The sequence below is a fragment of the Ambystoma mexicanum genome, chromosome 5p (genome assembly GCF_040938575.1).
Source record: "Ambystoma mexicanum isolate Mex_15411 chromosome 5p, UKY_AmexF1_1, whole genome shotgun sequence".
NCBI classification, from domain to species: domain Eukaryota; kingdom Metazoa; phylum Chordata; class Amphibia; order Caudata; family Ambystomatidae; genus Ambystoma; species Ambystoma mexicanum.
This window is the reverse complement of record NC_090930.1, coordinates 47,705,607-47,729,112: the sequence shown is the minus strand read 5'-3', so window position 1 is coordinate 47,729,112 and position 23,506 is coordinate 47,705,607. Positions and strand designations below refer to the sequence as shown.

At 47.9% G+C, this 23,506-nt stretch overlaps 1 protein-coding gene across 3 annotated transcripts in view; it reads right to left on the bottom strand.

Moving 5' to 3' along the window:
* LOC138480708 (zinc finger MYM-type protein 1-like) overlaps positions 1-23,506 on the bottom strand; it is a 135,769-nt gene that overhangs the window by 19,623 nt on the left and 92,640 nt on the right. For all 3 annotated transcript variants that reach the window (XM_069612410.1, XM_069612411.1, XM_069612408.1), the window contains exon 2: positions 13,007-16,826. In XM_069612410.1, the coding sequence (XP_069468511.1) occupies positions 13,868-16,826 (2,959 nt within the window). In that variant the 3' untranslated portion in view covers positions 13,007-13,867. The remainder of the gene's footprint in view (positions 1-13,006; positions 16,827-23,506) is intronic.

Below are 23,506 nucleotides of genomic sequence, written 5' to 3'. Positions count from 1 at the left end.
ACCTCCGCAGCGGCCTGTGCTGCCTCCTGTCCCTGCCCCTGCACTGCACCACTAGCACCAGTGGAATCCCCAACTCCAGACGCTGTGTGTGTCCCTTCCGCGGCCTCCTCCTCCACCAAACCCCCCACCAACCTGGATGACTCCGTGCCATCTTCCTCCGTTGGACCGTGTGGGGTCTCAGCTGCCCCTTCTGCTGCCGAGGAGTCCACCTCCGACCTCCGCCTCTTGGACCTACCCTCGGCAGCTGCAGCCTGGGGCGCGGCACCAGACTCCTCACTCCCGGACGAGATGACAATCTGTGAGGGGAGCCGGCCCTTGCGTCTCCGGATGGTGGTGCGATCCCTGCCGCTGTGCTCCACAGCACCCTCTCCGCCCTCTTCATCAGTTGACGCTGCAAACAGGGAGAGATAGAACACAGGCATCAGGGCACTGTACAATGGACTGATACACACATGACAGTTGCACATGAGTGGCAGTGTCAAACTTCAGACATGGCATCGCACTCCACGACACACATGTCATTTCAACTCACACACATGAGCATTTCCACAGCAATATTGCATCAGGCAACACCATCCATACACATACAACAGCATGAACAGCCAAAGGTGAGCCTGACATCACATGAAACACAGGGAGTGCACTAGACATGCACACACGCCACCACACTTACATGCATGTCTACATCTCCTACAACTGTCGCAGTGATGCGAATGCCATACATGTCACATCTGGCATTCAGCCTTCTACATATCAGTGTCACGTGCATCCATGTTGCATCACAGTTGCACACTTGTCAAATACACACGCATGCACATGTACACAGTGCAGATACATGCAGCAGGAACCACCATCCATGTGTGACACCACAACCATGCCAACGTACATACACAGAAATTCAAACATGTGTGCTCCCACACCTGCATTTGCACAGCATGCTTACCAACACATACACCATCGATGTGTCTCACACCTAAGAGGACTCACATGTGGCAGCCTCACGCCCCTGTTCATACACATCCCTACATGGCCCTATGAAAACACATGTGCAACCTGCACACTACTGGCACACCACCACATGCACAGCGTCCAATCAGTATGCATGTACACTTACCGCTCGACTCCAGACGGGTCTGCCTCTCAAGGACCTAGACGTGGAGCGCTGGGCATATGTGTTCCAGGAACCTCATTTGGTGGTCGGACAGGTGGCCCCGGCGCCCCTTGGCATCCGCTGCCTTCAAGAGGTGCTGGGCCTTGTTGAGGGTCCTGGACCTGAAGTCCTCCCAGCGCTTCTTGACATGTTGTAAGTCGCGGACTGCCACCCCCTCCGCGTTGATGGCAGTCACGATGTCCATCCAGATCCTGGTCCGTCCTTCATTGTCGGCGCGCGAACTTCCAAAGAGGGCATCATACTGCCCCAGGACTTGCTCCACCAGGACACCAACTTCCCTGGCACTGAAGCTGGTGGCCCTCTGCCTCTCTGGCGGGGGTTGCCAGTGGTGCCAGATGGTGTTGTGCCTGACATGGCAACCCCAGAGGCAGGAGTGGGTGGGCAACTGGGTCCTGGGGCTGGGCTGTGGAGCGATGGTATCCCAGTTGGGAGTCTTCGTTCCAGCTGGGGTGGTCACAGCAACTGCACCCCAGGCAGCAAATAGCAGGGCACGTGGGCAGCAGGCAGTCAGGCAGCAGCAGATGGCAGGTGGGAGCGTGCTCGGTGCTCTGGGGGCAGTAATTCGGCCTTCTGGGCAGGAGCGTGGTCTTCTGTGTGTTGTTGCGTGGCCAGCTTGATACAGAGTGATTTGGCACGTGAAAATCTTGCACGTCAGCGTGTAATTCGAGGAAAGGCCCTTCGCGCTTAAGCGCGTCAGCACACTTATGCGGTTTCGTTGGACCAAAGGCCCTTAGCGCGTAAGCGCTTCTGTGACGTGGCTCGCGCGGGCGTTTCCCTTGTGATATGGGCATAGTGGTTCAGCGCGCGTGAAAAAACTGCATGTCTGCGTGTAATCCGAGGAAAGGGCCTACGCGCGTAAGTGACGTGACGCGTGTGGGAGTTTCCATCAACACGGGTGCATGTTCATCGTACACGTCCAAAAACTGCACGTCCGAGTGTCAGCTCGTGTAATTGGAGGAAAGGGCCTTAGCGCGTACACACGTAAGTGACGCTGTACTTGTGGGCCACTTTAAAAGGTACTTGTAGGACCCCATTCCCTTGTACGTGCTTTTCGTGCAGAGCGAGTGGGTGAATTCTGTACTTCTTGTCGGTTCACACGCGATTACTTCACAGCGTTTCAAGTTCGAACTCCCTGTTACCTCTGACAGCGTTCTTTATTTTTTTTGGGCCTGTTTCCTCAAACAGCGTTCACTTCTTCTTTTGTCCTGTCTCCTCAGACAGCGTACAGTTCTTCTTTTGGCGGGGGTGTTGCCTACGCGCACACGCGCATTTTTTTCATGTTGTTTTTCCAGGCAGACGGTGAGTCGCGCACGCATTTACCAACTGTGCTTGCCCCGTGTGTCATGTACCCCTTCAGAGGTCATTGTAGGCTGCGTGTAACACGCGTACGCTTGTTTTTGTGTTTCTGGGTGCCACAGCGTAGTGCGGGTTCATTTTTCCACGCACGTGGTCTACGAGGGGTTGCATGCACGTTACTTTTTGTTTTTGGGGTGCCTGTGCATTGCGTGACCCGTCATCTTCCCCCAGGGGTCACAGACAGCCTTGTTAGAGCACTAGGGTACGAATTTCATCTAGTACCCTACCCCTTTCACCCCTAATTGCCCAGGACAATTGTTTACTGCAACTCCCATACGCACAACAACATCAGTGCCATGGTTGGGAGGCAACCAAGCTGTAAGGGAGGCAAAGGTGGCCAACCTCCAAAAGCTGGGCGCGGTAGGGGGCGTGGCCATGATTTGCAGGGTGCCCCTAGACCCCCATGTGTGGAGGACCAATCAGGGACATCCATGCCCCCCCCCATGGTTGAGGGAAACGTGGCTAACACCATCCCAGCTCAGCCCTTGTTGGACCAGCCCATTGAGGCCTTTCAAGGTCCAACATCCATCGTGGAGTTCTCGATGGCTGGTTTCATCGATCTTCACCGACGTCGATCTTCGGCATAGTGTGGAAGAGAACGGGGAAGTTTTTTAACAATAATTTTAGTATAATTGGCTAAATCAGAGGGAACTCTGCAACATGTGTCCGACTAGTATGGCGGAAAAAAGAAATCGGAGGGTCCTACACACGTGAGGGATCATGGGCACAGGGGCCGTCACACTAGGGATAGTATTACTGGCACACCCTAGTTCGACGCCCATTTTCGAGTTTCGAAAAACAAACTGTAATACTCTGCAGCTTCCACTAGATGTAGGCCTATGCACAGCATGAGATCTATGAAGTGCTTCAGTCTTCTAGCGCCAACCCTCTGCAGATCAGAGGTTTTTCCAATCTGAGAGTGGGGGGGGGGGAGTGGTAGATGGGTAGATCTCTATCTTCGGCAGGCGCTTTCCTCTAGAATAGACTCCCTGCCTCTCTCAGACTTTAGCCAGACCTCCTTAAATTCTGTAAACTTCTCAAGACCCTGCTGTTCTCTACTTCTTTCCCCCTCTCCCTCCCTTGCTTGTTAATTCTACTTCTTTCCCTCTCTCCCTCCCTTGCTAATTCCACTCCTGCCGCTGCGACTGGCTGCTTGGTCCCCTACGAGTCCTATAGGCTACCTACCAGGCCCTCCTCAACCAGTCTATACCAGCACTCCCCCTATCAGTACTGCCTTTCGGGCCACCCTTCCCTGATTAGCAGCCTTCTCCCACACCCCCACTCCCGAGTCTTATCCACACCTGTCATTGCACTTAGTCGGTGGCACTCACCTCCTACACCCCCTTGCACTTACCCCTTGGACTCCCAACCTACACTTGCCTAGCCCTAGGGCCAACTCTACCCCTTCCTTGCACTTCTCGTTACTGCACTTGCACAATCCGAATGACACAAAGCCTAGTAGGACCTTTATTGTTAGTTTCCTTGTTCTCTACCCTTTTTTGTCTTGTGGCACCTGGAAACACGTTTTGCTGTATAAGCGCCTTACAAATACTCAATAAATAAAGATATGCACTACTTACCGTAAAAGCCTTTCTGATGGTTGTACCTGCTTAGATTCACATGCTGTGCATAGTCCGACATCCATGGTCACCGCGGAGTATTGCGTACAGAATCGAAAGGGGACATCAACATGGGCGTGCCTGTAACACTATCTCTAACGTGATGTGTAGTGAACCCAAAATCCCTCACACGTCGAGGTCCCTCCGATTGTATTTTTTCTACCATGAGGGAGTCTTATGACTAACGTGAGTGAGTACAGAAAAGAGAGAAAAGTAATAGGACGTCTATGTTCCTTCCATCCGAGTGGGGAGGAAGGGTGGGCGCATGTGAGTCTAAGCAGACACAATCATCAGAAATGCTTTAACGGTAAGTAAAGCATATCTTCTGATGTTTGTTAATCTACTTAGAATCACATGCTGTGCATAGACTAGCGAGCGGAACCCGGAGTTGGAGGTGGGTTGTGAGAAGGGTCTTAGTACTGCTTGTCCCACCTGGGAATCAGATCCAGTATGAGCATCCAGACAATAGTGTAAAGGTGTGTACAGAACTCCAGGTTGCCACTTTGCAAATGGACTCTAGGGGAACATTTGCAATGAACGCTATGGATGCCCCAGTGCCTCGAGTAGAGTGTGCTCTAGGCTTTAAGGGCAGTTCTCTCTTAGCAAGAGTGTAACAGAGAGTGATGCACTGGACAATCCATCTAGATATAGTGGATTTGGAAACTGCATCTCCTTTTCTTCCTGCCGCCACTGAGACAAAGAACTGATTAGTCTTTCTTAGTGGGCGAGTTCTTTCCATATAAAACACGACCGCCCTGCGCACATCAAGTGTGTGCAGGCTCTTCTCCCCCAAGTTTGATGGGTTCTGAAAGAACGTTGGTAGTTCTATTGACTGGTTGACATGGAACTTTGAAATGAATTTCGGTGCAAACCTTGGGTGTGTACGTAGAACCACCTTATCTTTGTGAACTGTTACAAAGGGGTCTAAGATAGAGAGTGCTTGTAGTTCACTCACTCTCCTAATGGAGGTGATAGCTATTAAGAAAGCAGTCTTAAGAGTGAGATCCTTAAGGCTCACTCTATGCATGGGCTCAAAGGGGGGGCCCATTAGCCTGGTTAACAAGACGTTCAGGTCCCATCCGGGATCTGGGTTAGATATAGGAGGGTGAATTCTTTTCACTCCCTCCATGAAGGCTTTAATAACTGGAACTTTCCACCATGACACCTTATGTTGTGACTAGTATAGGCGGAGAGTGTGGCTAGGTGAACTTTAATGGAATTAAAGACTAAACCTGAGTCCAGTAAGTGAGTCAGATATAAAGCAATATGAGTGGGAGAGCAGTCAACAGGGTTGATGCTCTTTGAGTTACACCAGATGACAAATCGTTTCCACTTACTCGAGTAGGAGTAACAAGTGTTCGGTTTCCATGCCTCCCTGAGAATGTCCATGAATCTCTGAGGGAGCTGCAAATGTCCAAATTCTATGACCTCAGGAGCCAGGCTGCCAAGTTCACACCCTGTGGGCATGGGTGCAGCGTCCGGCCCCTGTCCTGTGACAACATGTTGTACGGACAGATAGTGACATCTCCATCATATGAGCGAACCAGGGCTGGTGGGCCCACATGGGGGCCACCAGTATCATGGTAACTGGTTCCTGGTGCATCTTGTGCACTATCTTGTTAAGAAGGGGAGTCGGGGGGGAAAAGCGTAGACAAATTTTCCTGGCCATGTTATCCAGAGTCTGTTTCCCTTGGAGCGGTTCTGGCGGTACCTGGAGGCGTAATCTTGGCATTGGGCGTTCTCCAGAGTTGCGAACAAGTCGATCTCTGGGAAGCCCCATTCTGCGTAAACATTGGAGACGATGCCTCTGTGTAAGCGCCATTCGTACTCTGCGGGTAGAGGGAAGTCTCTTCTGAGTCCGTCTGCCAGAAGATTGAGTTCCCCTGGTACATGTTGTGCTAACAGGAACATGTTGTGTTTGAGAGCCCACTTCCAGATGTTCTGGGACAGCTTGGACAGTCCTGGAGAGCGAGTGCCCCCCTGCTTGTTCAGGTAGTACATGGCAGTGGTGCTGTCCGTGAGGATCAGCACTGTCTTTCCTTGCAGATGTGTCTGGAAGGCCTTTAGTGCTTTGAAGACCGCCAATAATTCCAGTAGATTTATAGGGTTGGTCTGATGGGACAGGTGAGCCCCCCATCCTGTGAGGGATGTGTTTGTGGTTAGAGTGGCTTCCACTGCGGGGGTGGTGAAGGAGTTCCCCTTCACAAGGTTCTCCCTCAAACACCACCGCAGCGAGAGAACCAGGGCTTGCGAGACAACTACTAGATTGTCCCATTGTCCGCTGGCCTGACACCACTGGCTGTTGAGCCACTCTTGCATTGGGCGCATGCGCAGGCGCGTGTGAGGAACCAAGTAAATACATGACGCCATCATTCCTATCAACCGCATGGCTTTGCGTACCGTCACCTCTCGACCGGCTACATATTGAGGGATCCGAAACAGCATGTTTTGGACCCTCTCGTTGGAGAGGAAGACGAGGCCGTCCCTTGTTCGAATTAGAGCCCCTAGGAATTGTTTGACTTGGCTGGGGTCTAGACTCGGCGACTTCTCGTTGATGGAGAATCCCACGTGGAACAAGAGGTCTATAGTCTTTTGGGTATTTGAGAAGCATGTTTCGTAAGAATCCCTTTATGAGCCAGTCATCGAGGTAAGGATAAACCGGAATGGACAAACTGCGCAGATGAGCCGCTGCCACTGCCAGTACTTTCATGAATACCCTTGGCGCTGAGGCTATGCCGAAGGGTAGCACTTTGAACTGATAGTATTTGCCTTCTATCATGAACCTGAGGCATTTCCTGTGCACTGGCAAAATTGAGATATAAAAGTATGCATCTTTCATGTCCAGTGTTGCCATGTAATCCTCCTGTGTGAGCAGGGGGATTACTTCCTGCAAAGTCACCATACAACATTTTTGAAGTTTTACAAATGTGTTCGCTGGGCGCAGATCTAATACAGGGCGCATGGTTAGATCCTTTTTTTGTAGAAGGAAGTACACTGAATAAATACCCTCCTTTACCTGTGACAGAGGCATGACCTCTATGGCTCCTTTTTGCAGCAGCGATTCTACTTCCTGAAGAAGGATGAGAAGGTGTTCTGACGTCTTCCTTTTGGAGGTCTGAATGTTGGGGCCCGGCTGAACTCGATACAGTAACCGTGGGCTATTGTTGACAGTACCCAACGGTCTGTGGTAATCCCCTCCCATGCCTCGAGAAAAGATGTTAACCGGCCCCCGACCGGGGAGGGGACCCGAATTTTCGGATCATTTAGTGACGGTGGCCGGGGAGCCTCTAGGAGTAGGGCCCAGACCCCTTCCTTTGCCACGACACTGGCCTCTCTGGGCATACGACGTGTTGTAACCACTGGTTACTTGAGGGGAGGACCAGTTTCTGCCTGAGGTATACTGCTGCTGAGGGTGGCGTTGGCCACGAAAAAGGCACCTATTGCCATATCCGCACCTATTGAAGGGTCTCGTGATCTGGTCCAGGGTCTTCAAGGTTTCATGCTCCTTTTTTCGCTGTTTCCAGGGCGTCATCAACCGCCTTTCCAAACAAGTTGGAGTCCTCCAGGGGTTTGTAAATGAGGGACGCTTGGGTCTCTGGCTTGAACCCTGAGTTCCTAAGCCATGCATGCCCTTTGAGGAGTACGCCCTGGACTAAGGAACGCCCAGCCGTTTCCGCAGCATCTAAAGTATTTTTAATGATGCTCTTGTTCACTTGAGTGCCCTCGGTAGCCGTGGCCAAGAGACGGGTGTGAAGTGGTTCAGGAACCTCCTGTAGGGCTTCGCGCAACAAGGCCCACTGGGCATCAGCGTAACTGGCCAACAGGGTTGTATTGTTGGCAATACGTGTGGCAAAAGCCGCTGAGGCGTAACCCTCTTCCCGAGTGCATAGAGCCTCTTCCCTTCCTTATCAGGGGGTGCTTCTCCGGTGGATAGAGGAACCCCTGCCCTCTTCCTCGTGGTGGTCACCACCAGAGAGTGTCTGTGATGGAGTGGCCTCTAATATGTAGAGGATCAGAGGGCGAGGAGCTGAAGAGTTTCTAAACCCGTGGGTTAACACCCCTGACCAAGGCTGATGTAGACAAAGAGGGCGCAAGGTGCCTTTTGATGAAGGCGAGGAGCGGAATGGCCTGGCTAGCAGGTGGCTTTTCCTTGATGATTTTCTCTGAAAAATCAACATGGGGATAGTCTCCCCCGTATCGATCTCAAAGTGTGCTGCCGCCTTGCGTAGCATAGCATTAAACGCGGGCTGATCGTCCACAGGCAAAGGCTCCCTAACAGGAGTAGTGTGTGGAGAGGCCAAATCCACAGTATCAGGGTCAGGTGACACAGGGGACTGCCATGGCTGTGGGTCACACATATCGGGGTCTACCCCCTAGCCCTCAACAGGATCCTGAAGGTCCTCAGGGTCCATGAATTGATCATCGTTCTGAGTGTCAACAAGAGGGTCATCTTCAGTGAGGTCATATGTGTACAGTTCCTCTTCCTGGGGGGGTCAAAGCAGGGCCAGAGCCATGCCTATCAGGGCCGGGGATAGACGCTGCAGAGCGAGAGCGCTCCGTCGAGAGGTCTACAACCTCCAGTGCGGAGGTCAGGTCGTCACTATCACCCTCGTCACATTCAGCGGCCGCGGGCGGGGAATCAGCCTTCGACATCCCGTAGGCTGCCCACCTTTTGACCCGGCGCTCCTTCAGAGTTTCAGGGCGGAGGAGCTTGCAGGCCGCGCAACCAGCTTCGTCGTGCTCGAGGTGTAAGCAGCGGTTAGACCGCTTATGCTTATCCTTCCACAAGAACTTGCCTTTACAACAAGGGCAAAATCTAAATTGAGTCCTCTCCATAGCTGAGGACGCTATAAATGACAACGACCAAGAAGGAAAGGGGGAAGAAAGGGAAAGGCATTCTCAGTCTGAAACAGAAATGTCCACCCCGACCACACTCGCCCTACTGTGTAGGCCGGCGAAGGCCTGGCCACGTGGTCGACAGCACTGATGGGATCACCGTACATCGAAGGTCTTGCCCCATCGGAGATTTGGAACAGCCATTGAAGAGAGGGCCGGTAGGTGATGATATATAACAACAATTAAACAAATCGACCAAAGGTTGAGGGGACAAAAGCAATGTCTCTTTACGAGCTCCGCTTAAGGTGACCAGTATTCTGGGTGGAAAAAACAATGTGAGGGACCTTGACATGTGACGGATTTTGGGTACACTACACGTCACGTTAGGGATAGAGTTGCAGGCACGCCCATGTCGACGTCCCCTTTCGATTCTCGAAAGACAAGATGCAATACTCTGCAGTGACCACTGGATGTCAGACTTTATGCACAGCATGTGATTCTAATCAGATTAACAAACATCAGAAATAAATACCTCGAATAGGTTACCAATACCTGATCCTGTAACATAACCACAGGATTACCATTGGTGATGGCATGGCAGTGTAAATTACTATTTCTGGAGCCTCTAGCGCTCCATGGGGGTGCTGAAGAAATTGCCACAAGCAGTAATTCTGCAGATAATTGGAGGCAAAGTGGCCATTTGCTCCACTTAACCTCCAAACTTCGAATTCTGAGGTGCAGTAAAAGTGACAGTAATTCCATTACCACCAAACACAAGTGGCAGCAATGTAATTACCCATCAAATTAAGCTACGCAAGGATGAAGCTATGAAAAAAAAGAGAATGATTGAACACAGGTCCTGCATAATGAACAAGAAATGTAATGCACTGAAGGTGGAACACTACGTACTAAGGGACACACCATAAGACTTCAGAGGGATAGTAAATCCACAGACCCGCAAGAGGAGAACGTAAGGAAAAGAAACCCTTAGAAAATAATGATGGATTTTCCACCTGACAACTGTTGCACATGGCTCAATGAGTCAAATGAGTGGAATTCTATGACATCTATAACTGCAGGGCTTTAGACTAGCCATTTTGATGAATCCTGCTGAGTCCTCACAAAGACCCTACCTAAAGTCTCCTCCCGTGTGCCCAGGGGTGGCATTAGCCGGGAGGATCACCTGGAAGGAGAAGGGGACCCAAGGGAATGGGGGGACTCTGTTGGGAGAGACGTGTTATTTGCCTTCCTCAGAAGGAGAGATTTCAGTAATGCCAGAAAATGTAATGGCTTGTTGTAGGAGTGAGGTTTCCTTTCCCAAAGCTATTCATCTTGGTGGTTGTGAAAATGATCAAAATCAAGCATCAGGAGTAAGGTACCCCTTCATAGAGTTGACCACATTATAGTGGTGAAAACTCTTGTAGACATCAGAACATTAACTAGGTCTGGTAAAGCTAACTCTCGTTTAAACCCAAACCAATCATTGAGTCCTTTTGAAGATGTAATTAATGATAGAATTGAAGTAGGTAAATCCGAAAACAATATTCTGAATAAAAGAGGTAATTCGAACATTGGGGACTTCAAGTCCCACAATGCCCAAAGTACTGGGACGAGAAAAGGGATGCAGAGGCACAAGATGCAGTCTAGTGGCTCTGATGACCCACACCTGAGTGGGACTGTTAAGAATATAAGGCCCCCTGCTGGTGCAGACCATGGGGAGAAGTAAAAGGTGGAGTGCTTGCAGAGACTCCATGTTGCAGTAGCAGCAGAGGAAGAAGAAAAGCGGAGCCGGCGCTATACATGCAGAGCAGATAACGGTCCCGAGGGAGTCTCCAACTTTGATGGCCTTGCATGCAGAGGTTGAGCTGTGGGAAGCGGTATTTTGAAAAGTGTTCCTCATTGTAATTTGTGCTCTGGTGGCAAGCGAGCACCAGAGTGTCCCTGGAACGAAGAATGCTCCTCTCCTGACTGTCGGAGGCCGCGGGAACTGAAACAAAGTAATTTGCCATGCAGAGCGGAGCAGAGGAACCAGAAGACACAGTGGTAGCAGACCCGTGAGTTCTCTATGGTGTAAACCCAGAACGCTCCGGTATCACCCGCTGGCCATTTATGATAACTTTTACTACCAAAATGATATAAAGAAATTAAAGTGGCAGAATAAGAGTAACTTTGTTGACCGAACTCATACCTACATGTTAAAGTGGCAGAATAAGAACTTTGGGAACAGATGAGATGGTTGTAATTGCACTTATAAAGTCGAAGTATTTGCCAAAGCCAAAAGACTGCAATATTAAAAGACGTTAACAACCAACTTTGCCAAAGCTGGGAGAGGGTAATATTAAAAGACGTTAACAACCAACTTTGCCAAAGCCAAGAGAGGGCGATATTAAAGCAAGTTCATAAGAACCATCATTGCCAAAGTCAAGAGAGGGTAATTCAGAAGCAAGCTAATTGTAACCTGTATTGCCAAAGAGAGAAAAAGCCAATAGTTGGGAAAGACTCAAACAAGCACCGTCTAAGCCAAAGAGAAGAAAGTGTGATAGAAAGCCATTATCAGCATTTGGTTGATGCAGGGGGCCAGGGGGACATAAGAGTGGCAGGAGAGCAAGCCTCCTAATAGAAAGTGTTCAGCAGAAGGAGCATAACCTGCATTGTATGTGGCAATCGCAAGTGTGGAACAAACAGCACCAATATGTCTCATGTCTTCCCAGAAGAACAAGTAGTCAATATTGATGTTGTTGAAAGTAAAAGGACTTTACTAAGTTGTTTGAAGAAAACTTTACCTCAGAAGTAGTAGTGTTAGGAGCGTTTGAGTCCTGGCAGGCGAGTATACCACGGCAGGGAGCTTTTAGTACTTGTCCCGGCAGGTTAGTGGACCAGGAAGAAGTCATTTAAGTACTGTGTTGTGGTTGAAGTTCATCAAGAAGTGGCAAGACCACATAAAAGCATTTTGTGAACCGTTTTAAAATCACCCTGACAAAACATTGTTGTTGACACTGTGTGGAATCATCCTGACAAAACATTGCTGTTGATACAGATGAATGGTGGAAGTGTTTTGGTTCTGAAAGGATAAGTTGTAGTTGTGTTGAACTCCTTGCTACAAGTGGAGAGATAAAGATTTGTCATCCAGTCGAACTGTTGGTTAAAGCCAAGTGGAAGTCTTTTGGAACAAAAATAACATTATAATTAGAATTTGGTTACAAAACAGAAATCTTTTACTTTGAACTTTTGATTGGAAATCCTGCTTTGAATCTGGGGAAGGGGATCCGACCCACGTTACAAGGATATACAGTTACTAGGTCTATGTTGAACGTAACTGTTATATTTGAAATTGCCTTTATGTGTTGGATGTATGTTTACATGTGAGGGACAGGTTTACTTGAGTGTTATTTTGACAGGCAGGGAATCCTGGTTATATTAGGGACAGTCAGGCGTTTATCCAACCCTTTTTGAGTTAATAAAATGGCATCTTGTAAAAGACCTTTAGCAAGTTGTCTGCCTCACACTTCTGACCCCTCACACATATCTCAGACTAATGCTAAAGCAGAGTATCGCTGGACAGCATAATATAGGAATGAGGATCGTAAAACATGATAGGAGCTCACCCTTAAGTCTTATCTACTATATGTCTGAGGAACAATAGGTCCTTGCCACGAAGGCTCTACCACTTTGACACACGGCCATCCCTGAATTGCGGCAATTCATGACCTTAAAGAATATGCTACTTATGGAGATTGTGGGGGGTTAATGGTGTTCGATGCATGTAATGTTTTGTGAGAAGACTTACGAAAATCATAGATAGCATTCCCTTTCTTTGTAAAAAGAAAAGGCAGTAACATCATCACACAACCCTGATTTTGCAGAACCAGGCTGAAATAGTTTCTATTACTTGCCACTGGTAATCATTATAGATTTTAATTAAATAAGCAATACAGCCATATGATAACACCAGAAAAGTAACTTGCCTGTAGTATTTATGCCCAAATGTTACAACATAGCTCATAAAATAACTCTGCATACTTACAGTTCTGTGGAAAGTCTTCTTTCTGTGGAAGGTCATGTAGTTCTGGGTTCACAATCTGATACAAAGATGGAAAGCTGAATGGTTCATATATTGTCCCCGGTGACGACAGTGCAGACATGTCAACACAATCTTGATGAAGGTGCCATCTTCTCAGAAACAGAAACTTTCGGCTTCTAGGTTCTGTGTCACGCATCCATCTTTGGTCTTTCATTGGACACGTCTTGGTTTGGTAGAACATCTGTGCCTCAACTGAGCAAAGTCTTCCATGCAAAAGTGTTTAAATTGAGTATGGTCAAATGTGAATCGTGCACAACCATATAGAAAAAAGTTGATGACTTATCCAAGTTCATATTTACTGCTTTACTTCAAAAGACAAAATTAGTCTGTTTTCCCTCGAAGGATATGTTTTTTTCTATTACATTTGTAGAAGCGTGCTGAACCCCAGGGCATCTAGGCGGTAGTTGCAGAAAACAAGATGGGTGGTAGACGAATCAGTAAGTGGGTTTGTGAGATAGTTGCAAAGCCAGTAGATAGAAGACAGGAGTTGGGTGGGTTAGTTAGTTTAAAAGCCATGTCTTTAATTGTTTCCTGAAGACACCCTAGGAGGATTCCGTCCACTCCACAGGGTGAGTGGTAGCGAGTTCCAGAGCCTGGGAGCAGTAACTGGGAAGCTAGAGCCTCTGGCTCTATTGCAGTTGAACGTGGGAATGATGGGTCTTTGGCGAAGGTAGAATGTGATGGACAGGTAGCAGTAGGCTTTATGAGTCTTTGCGTGAGGTATGACAGGGCTGCGTTAGAAAGGCAGCGGTGAGTGATGGTAAGAACTTTACATTTGAGCGTAGGAACATGGTTGCTGGACTATTACTCAATCAAGAGTTCCTGCAACAATGCACTTTTTTGTGCCACCAGGTCGATTATGTCCGCGTTTTGCAATTGGACAAGTACATTCTGTTCCACAGACATAAGCATAAAGGCTTCGAGGTTGTCCTGGCTGAGGTGGTTCCTTAGGTGAGTTTTAATATTATTCAATCTTGAAAAACCTCTTTTACATGCTACCTGTGTGCAAGATAAGGTCAAGATGTACTTGTATGCCAAATACAATTGCTGGTAAGCAGTACTGAAAAGTGTATACCTATTTAGAACTGAGTAGCAACAAGCTGCACAGCTACGGCATGTTTTACATTTCTGTACTCTATATTTGGGTTGGTCTCCAAATTCTTCTTGTAGTGCTGGATCTTCACTACCTTGCCCTTCAAAGCCATACTCTTCCGGTAGTGTCCTCCTCAGTTTAGACCAGTTGGCTGCAAAGTGCAAAAGTTCTTCCTTCAATCCCTGTACCGTTATGGAGCCATCAATTCTTGCAAGCAAGGAGCAAATATTTACAAGAGCATTGTCGGGTAGATCTTTATTGAAATGTTTGGGATCCAGGCATGATATATCTGCGGCAAGAGAGGAGTAGGTTTTGAAACGACTAGTTAGGTTTTGAATAACGTTGTCCATAACAGCATTATGTACATCAACTCTAAACCGGTCTTTAGCCAGGGTGATCGGTTCATCCTTTGCACTCATTCCAGGCATCCTCATTTTGTTCCCTTCAGGAAGTTCTGTTTCGACTCCTTCATCACAGCCTCTTTGTTCCAAGCCCACGTTGGCCCATTCTGCAAAATGTTCTGCTGCACTGTAGATGGAATCAAAATTTCTTGACTCTGCAGCAAGTGCTTTCATAGTGTCTGAGACCATTAGTTGTGCCTGGAGGACGTCCATTCCAGTTGTCTGGAGATAGTTGGATAACTGGGTTGTAGAATTAAATATTTGAAGATATAATTGGGCTGTGAGCACTGTTTGGAATTTGCACAAGTATTCAACACAGTGTAAAGCTTGGTATCGGACGTTTGAATTGAATTTATCTGTGTTTGAGCCAATATTATTGAGAGCTATGATAAGATCAATGAACATTGCTTTGTCTGGGTTATTAAAGGAGCCAAAAATGTTCCTGAGTGCTGTATCCTTTTCCCACCAACTTGTTTCTCCAATTATTTGGTCTGCGCGCTCTTCTGTAGACAGCTCATGCCACGCATCCATGCTTTTGTAGTACTTATGAAAAAAAACTGCACAGGAGTTTAACAGTCCAAACAAAGATGTAGATTCATTTGATGCTTGAGTCCCTTCTGCAAGCACAAGATTTAATACATGTGCATAGCACCAAACATGTACTTTACCAGGTGATTCCTTGCTGAGCCAGGATGTGAAATCACTGTACTGCCCCTGCATATTGAATGCACCATCTGTTGAAATTCCTATGCACCTGTGTAAATCAAGACCATATTCTTTAACAACACGCTGCAGCAACTCAGACAGGCCCTTCGCAGTAGTCAAAGTGCAGCGGGTTACTGACAGCAGGCGTTCATGTACAGTGTCTGTAACGTATCGGACTATTATAGAGCACTGATCAGTGACACTGACATCTTGGGTTGAGTCTATCTGAATTGAAAATAGGCCAGCTTCCCCTATTTCTTGACAGATCACCTTTTTTATGAGTTTGGAAATAGCTTCGATCACGTACCCAACAGTGGTCTTTGACATTAAGGTGGCAGCAGCACCCTCTCCTTGCCCAGTTTCCCTTTCAGATTCAGGCTGCAGGGCCTCAATATATTCCTTTAGAGGTGCGTCAAATTTACTTAGAAGGAGAAGGATTTCAAGGACGTTACCATGATCCAGCTCTTCATTATCCAGATCAAACATAGACTCTGATTTCCCACGACAGCTGAGCCCTCTTTTCCCAAGGACTTTTGCAATGTCAATAACACGCTCCAGTATGGCTCTGCTTTTTCCAATTTGCTCACTTCGAGCTAATTCCTGTTGGTGAAGACCGCTTGTGTCGATCCCTGTAAAGGTCATCATGTAGGTATCGGTGCACCTCCGATGACCTTGGCTTGCCTCATGTTCTATAATGCGCTGGTAAATATGTCTCCAGTTTTTAACTCCACGGATGAAAGGGCCACTTTCCCTACATTCAGTAAATGCTAAACAAACTGTGCAAAAAAGAGCTTTTTGAATTTTTGAGTAAGTTAACCAACTCCGTTTACTCCCATCTTTCCTCCAAAATGCTAACTGGGCGTTAATTTGTTTGTGTGTGTTCGGTTGAATGGGATGATGCTGAAAGAAATGAGAAAGTTGATCTGATTTTGGACGTTCAAACAAAAAGTCTGCCACCTGCGGATCATCTTTTCGTGGTCTGTACTCCACAGGCAAGCTGCTCGAGTCTTCAACATTCAAAGATTCTTCTGCACGACTAGCACCTGCCACTTTCTCTGGGGGTATGATGGTAGTATCCCCAAATCTTTTAAACAGCCCGGTTTCTGCTACTTCATCTGTGGCGGCATCTTTAATTGTTTGGGACACAATGGTACCACTGGTTGCCACTTCCTCTTGGGGGATGTGGTCTGTTCTTTGGAACTGAATGGTTTCTACCTTTTCCTCTTTGGGGGCACTTTCAATTATTTCTGACAGCTTAGTTTCTGTTGCATCTGCCTCTGTTGAGATGTCCTCAGAGACTCTGGCTTCAGACACGTCCTCTCCTCCCAGCTCTTGAACTTTTGTTGAGGACTCCAGTGAAGAACCGGGTTGAACACGAATGCCTGAAGATTCGTGGTCACAATCCACTGTTCTCCCAGCAATGCCACGTGACTTTTTGATGTTCTGAACTGCAAACATTTCTTCAATTTTTTTGTTTTCCCGCACTTCATCTTCAATCTGTTTTTTCTTCTTATCTCGTATTTTTTCAGCTCCTCCTTTTCTTTTTTTTGAATCCATCTCTCTTCTACAAAATAAAATTACCTTAAGTGAGGATCTAATTCTTAACTTTGTCACAGTCAGTCTAAGTAACTTGGCTAGAAGAAAGCTAACCTTCCAGTAAGTCCCAGGGGTAATTACAACAAAAAACATCCCACATATCTGGATTCTGCCAACATCACAACTAGCATTGCATCAAGAAAAATCAAGTGTTTTCCAAATTCGCAATTGTGATGGGGTGACCCGCCACAAAAAAAACACTTGGGAGCCTGAACACATTCCAGGGGTGTTTATTCCAAATTAAAGACAGATCGGCTGGCTCTGGAATTGTATGAAAAGGGTCTTCCTGTGCCCTACCTGATTCTCTGGAAAGTTGGACGCTAGGACCGTCTCTCGCTCTCTACTTCCTGCCGATTGACTCCCTACCTAGCTCAGGCATCCTTAACGGGGGATGAAAGTTTCTCGCCAACAGGGACACCTATTTGTCTGTCAGCGGTCTTACTCTAATGAGGTTTCCCTAGGACGGTGGCTATCTGACTCCTTAGGGTTTTTCTAACTGCCCTGACCTATACCGCTTAGAACTCTAAGGGAGTCTTATGTGAGTAACACACAGATAATTTGCACTCTCAGTTCAGTGGTTTATTAGTCCATAATTACAAGTCCCCCGTCATCTGCACACTCCTCCCCAGGTTATACTATCCTCCAACCTCTGCTTACTCCGCCCTCCCATATGGCATACATTACTTACCGTAATCGTATTTCTGATGCTTGTATCTGCTTAGATTCAGATGCTATGCATAGACGCGGAGTATTGCATGACTTGTTTTCAAAATTCAAAAAGCGACGTCGACTGGGCGTGTTTGTAATACTATTGCTTGTGTGACGTGTACTGTACCCATGGTCCTTCAGGTGTTCAGGTACCTCAGATTGTTTTCTTTCTGACATGAGGGAACATGAAGTGTTTGCAGGAGTACAAGAAAGATAAAGTAGAAAGATAAAGGTGTAGAAACATCTATGCACCTTCAACTCCAGGAGGGGAGGAAGGGTGGGCGCATGTGAACCTAAGCAGATACAAGCCTCAGAAATATGATTACGATAAGTAATGCATCCCTTCCGAGTCTTGTGGATCTGTTTAGAATCACATGCTATGCATAGATTAGCAAGCAGTACCTCGAGAAGGAAGTGGGTTGTGTGAAGGTACAGCGGGAAATAGATGTTTTAATACTGCTCGACCCACCTGTGAATCTGCTTTAGATTGTGTGTCTAAGCAGTAATGCTGTGCAAAAGTGTGAATAGAACTCCAAGTAGCAGCTTTGCAAATTGCGCTAAAGGAACATTTGAAATGAAGGCTAGAGTAGCCCTGTTTCTCGAGTGGAGTGGGCTAGATAAGGATCTTTTTGATAGTGAGTAGCCAATTTGGATGCACCCGACTATCCATCATGAGAGAGCGTTTTTGGAGACATTATCTCCTTTTCTACCAGTTGCTATGGAAACAAAGTGTTGATCTGTTTTCTGTAGTGGTTTAGTTTAGGTAGTAATTGAATGCTCGTCTTACATCTAGAGTATGAAGAGTGTTCTGTTCGGCTGAATTAGTTGTCTGTTAAAAAAAGCTGGAAGTTCAATAGACTGGTCAACATGGAACTTAAAGATGAATATAGGTGAAAAGCGAGTATGGGTTCTAAGAACCATCATGTCTTTGTGAACGATAATGAAGAGCTCTTGGACCGAGTGCTTGAAGTTTACTGACTCGTCTTATTGAAGTCGTAGTCATGAGAAAAGCAGTGTAAGTTAAATGTTTAAGACTAGCTAGTTTTGCGAGTACAACATTAAGGTCCCAAACAGGTGGTGGATTGGAAATTGGAGGCTATAGTCTTTCAACTCCTTCCATAAACGCTTTGATCACTAGAACTTTCCATCACGACTCCTTGTTTTGAGACGGGTGCGGCTAATTGCACTTTGAGAGAATTGAAGACTCGACCCGAGTCTAGAAGGTTAAGTATATAGTGCACTATATACGAAGGGGAACAGTCAATTGGATTGATGTTGCAGGATTTGCACCAAATGACAAATCTTTGCCATTTGTTAAAATAGCAGTGCCTTGTATTAGGCTTCGGTGCTGCTTTTAGGATGTCCATACACCTTTGTGGAAGGTTTAAATGTCCAAGCTCTATGACCTCAGAAGCCAGGCTGCCAAGTTCAGAGTTTGAGGGTATGGATGAAATGGTGTCCCCCTTGTGCTGGGACAGCATGTGTTCTGGGCAAGGAAGTTTGATTGGTTTGCACATTGCTGGTTTGAGTAGGTGTGAAAACCATGGTTATTGAGCCCACATTGGAGCTATTAGAATTACTGTGACTTGTTCCTGGTGCATCTTGTGCACTATTTCGTTGAGGAGTGGTGTCGGTGGAAGAGCGTATGCAAATTTCCCTGACCAACTCATCCTCAGGGCGTTCCCCCTTGGACTCTGGCTGGGGAGACCTGGATGTGAAGTCTGGGCATTCTGCTATAGGTGGATGCCCCCATTGGGTGAAGATATTGTGTAAAATATATGCATGAATTTGCCACGTGTGTTCTTGCGGGTAGCTGCAGACTTCTGTTTAGAGTGTCTGCTAGTGAACTGTGTTCCCCTGGAACGAGATGTGAGAGAAGGTAAATGTTGCATTTGAGAGAACATTTCCAAATTTTCTGGGCTAACCTGGACAGACTCCTACCCTGTTTGTTTGCTATTCCGCTACTACCACTACCTCCACTGCCAATTACTACTACCACTCTCACTCGCTATTCTGCTTCTCCCACTACCTCCACTGCCAACTACTACTACCTCTCTCACTCGCTATTCTGCTTCTCCCACTACCTCCATTGCCAACTACTACTACCCGTCTCACTCGCTTTTCCGCTTCTCCCACTACCTCCACTGCCAATTACTACTACCACTCTCACTCGCTATTCTGCTTCTCCCACTACCTCCACTGCCAATTACTACTACCTCTCTCACTCGCTATTCTGCTTCTCCCACTACCTCCACTGCCAACTACTACTACCTCTCTCACTCGCTATTCTGCTTCTCCCACTACCTCCATTGCCAACTACTACTACCCCTCTCACTCGCTTTTCCGCTTCTCCCACTACCTCCACTGCCAATTACTACTACCTCTCTCACTCGCTATTCTGCTTCTCCCACTACCTCCATTGCCAACTACTACTACCTCTCACTCGCTATTCCGCTTCTCCCACTACCTCCACTGCCAACTACTACTACCTCTCTCTCGCTATTCCGCTTCTCCCACTACCTCCACTGCCAACTACTACTACCTCTCACTCGCTATTCTGCTGCTCCCACTACCTCTAATGCCAACTACTACCTCTCTCACTCGCTATTCCGCTTCTCCCACTACCTCCACTGCCAACTACTACTACCTCTCTCACTCGCTATTTCGCTTCTCCTACTACCACTACATCTACTACCAATTACTATTACCACTCTCTCACTCGCTATTCTGCTTCTCCCACTACCACTACCTCCACTGCCAACTACTACCTCTCACTCGCTATTCCGCTTCTCCTACTACCACTACTACCAATTACTACTACCACTCTCTCTCACTCACTATTCTGCTTCTCCCAGTACTACCACCACTCCCAACTACCACTCTTCTACCTCTATTCCTCACACTCTCCACTCTAACACACAAACACTCCACAGACGCCTTCTCTCAAATAGCCTCTGCGCGTTCCTCTGGTCTCTCCGACATCCGCCTCCACCTCCTGTCCTCACCCAACTAACCCATCCCGCACACTCACCTGGCTTCCCTTTAAATACCCCAGCCCCTACCAGGATTGGCCAACTCACCTTACCAATCACTTACCTTCTTTGAGGAGGTGACAGGGGAAGGGCTAGGAAGCTTTAGAAATGATGTGTAAAGCCCTGTCCCCATCTGGCACCATGTCAGTGTAGCGTTCCAGGAACAAACCCATAGGGGGCTGCCATCCCTCATAGCTTCGGTCATTTATTAATATCTCTGGTGGGGTAGGGGGATGAACAAGACTTTCCTGAAGGTCCTTATTTGATAAAGAGCTTCCGTGGGGGGTCTACTAGCTTATTCTCAATATGCGCTCCAGCTGTTACTGCCAGCTGGAGAAGCACTTTCCTTCTGCATCGGCGGTGTTATGAAGGCCACCGCAACCCAGGCGGTTTCTTTTTTTCCCGAAGGGGGTGTGGTGCAGGCCACCGCACCCCACTATATGCTGCAGAGCGATGTTTTTTGGTCTGGCAGTCCTACGGGGCCCGTCCTCCCTTGTGTCTGGCATCCTCCTGGTTTCAGCAGAGCTCCCGAAGGCCCCGCCATTGACATCTCCTGGCGCCTGCCCTCGTTCCGGCTCCTCCTGCGGATGGAACATAGCTCTTTGTGCAGGTATGGTGGGGTGGGGTCCTGCCCGCACTCGCTCTGGCATCACCAGTTGGGTGGGTGGGCATTGTCAGATCAGAGTGTTCCCAACCTCAGGTCACAGTTTGTCAGTCTTGCCACCAAACAGAAGACAGCACCCAAGTACATATGATGCACCGATGACCCGTAATCTCCCTCCCGCAAAGAGAACCAGTATCCCGCTGGTTCTATAACATGACGAGTGGCATGCCAGGTGAACTGCTGCATTCATGCTATTTCTCCTGGCCCGGACATTGTATTATGTATGATCTAACATCTCAGGAAAAATAGTAGCCAAAAAGTAAAGTATTCTGCTTCTCCCACTACCTCTACTGCCAACTACTACTACCTCTCACTCGCTATTCCGCTTCTCCCACTACCTCCACTGCCAACTACTACCTCTCTCACTCGCTATTCTGCTGCTCCCACTACCTCCAATGCCAACTACTACTACCTCTCACTCGCTATTCTGCTTCTCCCACTACCTCCACTGCCAACTACTACTACCTCTCTCACTCGCTATTCTGCTTCTCCCACTACCTCCATTGCCAACTACTACTACCTCTCTCACTCGCTATTCTGCTTCTCCCACTACCTCCATTGCCAACTACTACTACCTCTCTCACTCGCTATTCTGCTTCTCCCACTACCTCCATTGCCAACTACTACTACCTCTCACTCGCTATTCTGCTTCTCCCACTACCTCCACTGCCAACTACTACTCTAATTCGTTTCATGCACTCTAATCTGTTCTATGTACTCCGATCGGTCGATGTATTCCACGCAGGTTTATGGACACCATCCACATATTTTACACATACCTTCCCATATTATACCAGTACCTTCCACATACTACATTCGTACCATCCACATACTTCACCCGTTGCATGTACATATTTCACCCCTTGCATGTACATATTTTACCCGTTCTATCCATATACTTCACCCGTTCCAACCATATACGACATCTGTTATATCCACATATATCACCCATTGTGTCCATTTTCTACCCTGTTCCATCGTTCCGGCGTTCATCCGCTCTACGCATTCATCCGTTCTACGCACTCGTACCGTCCACATACTTCACCCGATCCGTGTACATATTTCACCCGTTCTATCCACATATGTCATCCGTTCCAGCCATGTACAACATCTGTTCTATCCACACACATCACCCATTCCATCCATGTTCTACCATGTTCCATCATTCAGGCGTTCTACGCATTCATCCGTTCTACGCACTCGTCCGCTCAAGTCACTCGTACGCACTAGGCGCATTCGTCTGCTCCAAGCACTTGTTCTTACTGCGCACTTACCCGCTCTACACACTCACCCGCTCTAGGCACTCACCCGCTCTAGGCACTCAACCGCTTCACGCAGCCATCCGCTCCGCACAGCCATCCGCTCTGGGCACTCAACTGCTCTGGGCACTCATCCGCTCTTACACCCTACTCCGCTCTTACGCACTCATCCACTCTACTCATTCCTCTGATTCTTGCACCCTCATCCATTCTGCACACTCGTCCGCTCTGCACACTCGTCTGCTCCATACATTCATCTGTTCTGCGCACCCATCCACTCTTACGCACCCATCCGCTCCGCGCACCTATCTGCTCTTACACACTTGTCCACTCTTACACACTCGTCCGCTCTTACACACTCGTCTACTATAAGCACCCTTCCGCACTAAGCACTCATCCACTCAGGGCAACCATCTGCTCAGCGCATTCATCCACTCGGCGCACTCATCAGTACTGCTCACACATTCACTCTATGCACCCATCCGCTTTACGCACTCATCCGCTACACGCACTCGTCTACTATAAGCACCCTTCCGCACTAAGCACTCATCCACTCAGGACACCCATCTGCTCAGGATACCCATCTGCTCAGGACACCCATCTGCTCAGCGCATTAATCCGATTGGCGCACTCATCAGTACTGCTCACACATTCGCTCTATGCACCCATCCGCTTTATGCACTCATCCGCTCCACGCACTCATCTACTATAAGCACCCTTCCGCGCTAAGCACTCATCCACTCAGGACAAGCATCTGCTCAGCGCATTCATCCACTCGGCGCACTCATCAGTACTGCTCACACATTCGCTCTATGCACCCATCCGCTTTACGCACTCATCCGCTCCACGCACTCGTCTACTATAAGAACCCTTCTGCACTAAGCACTCATCCACTCAGGACACCCATTTGCTCAGGACACCCATCTGCTCAGCGCATTAATCCGATTGGCGCACTCATCAGTACTGCTCACACATTCGCTCTATG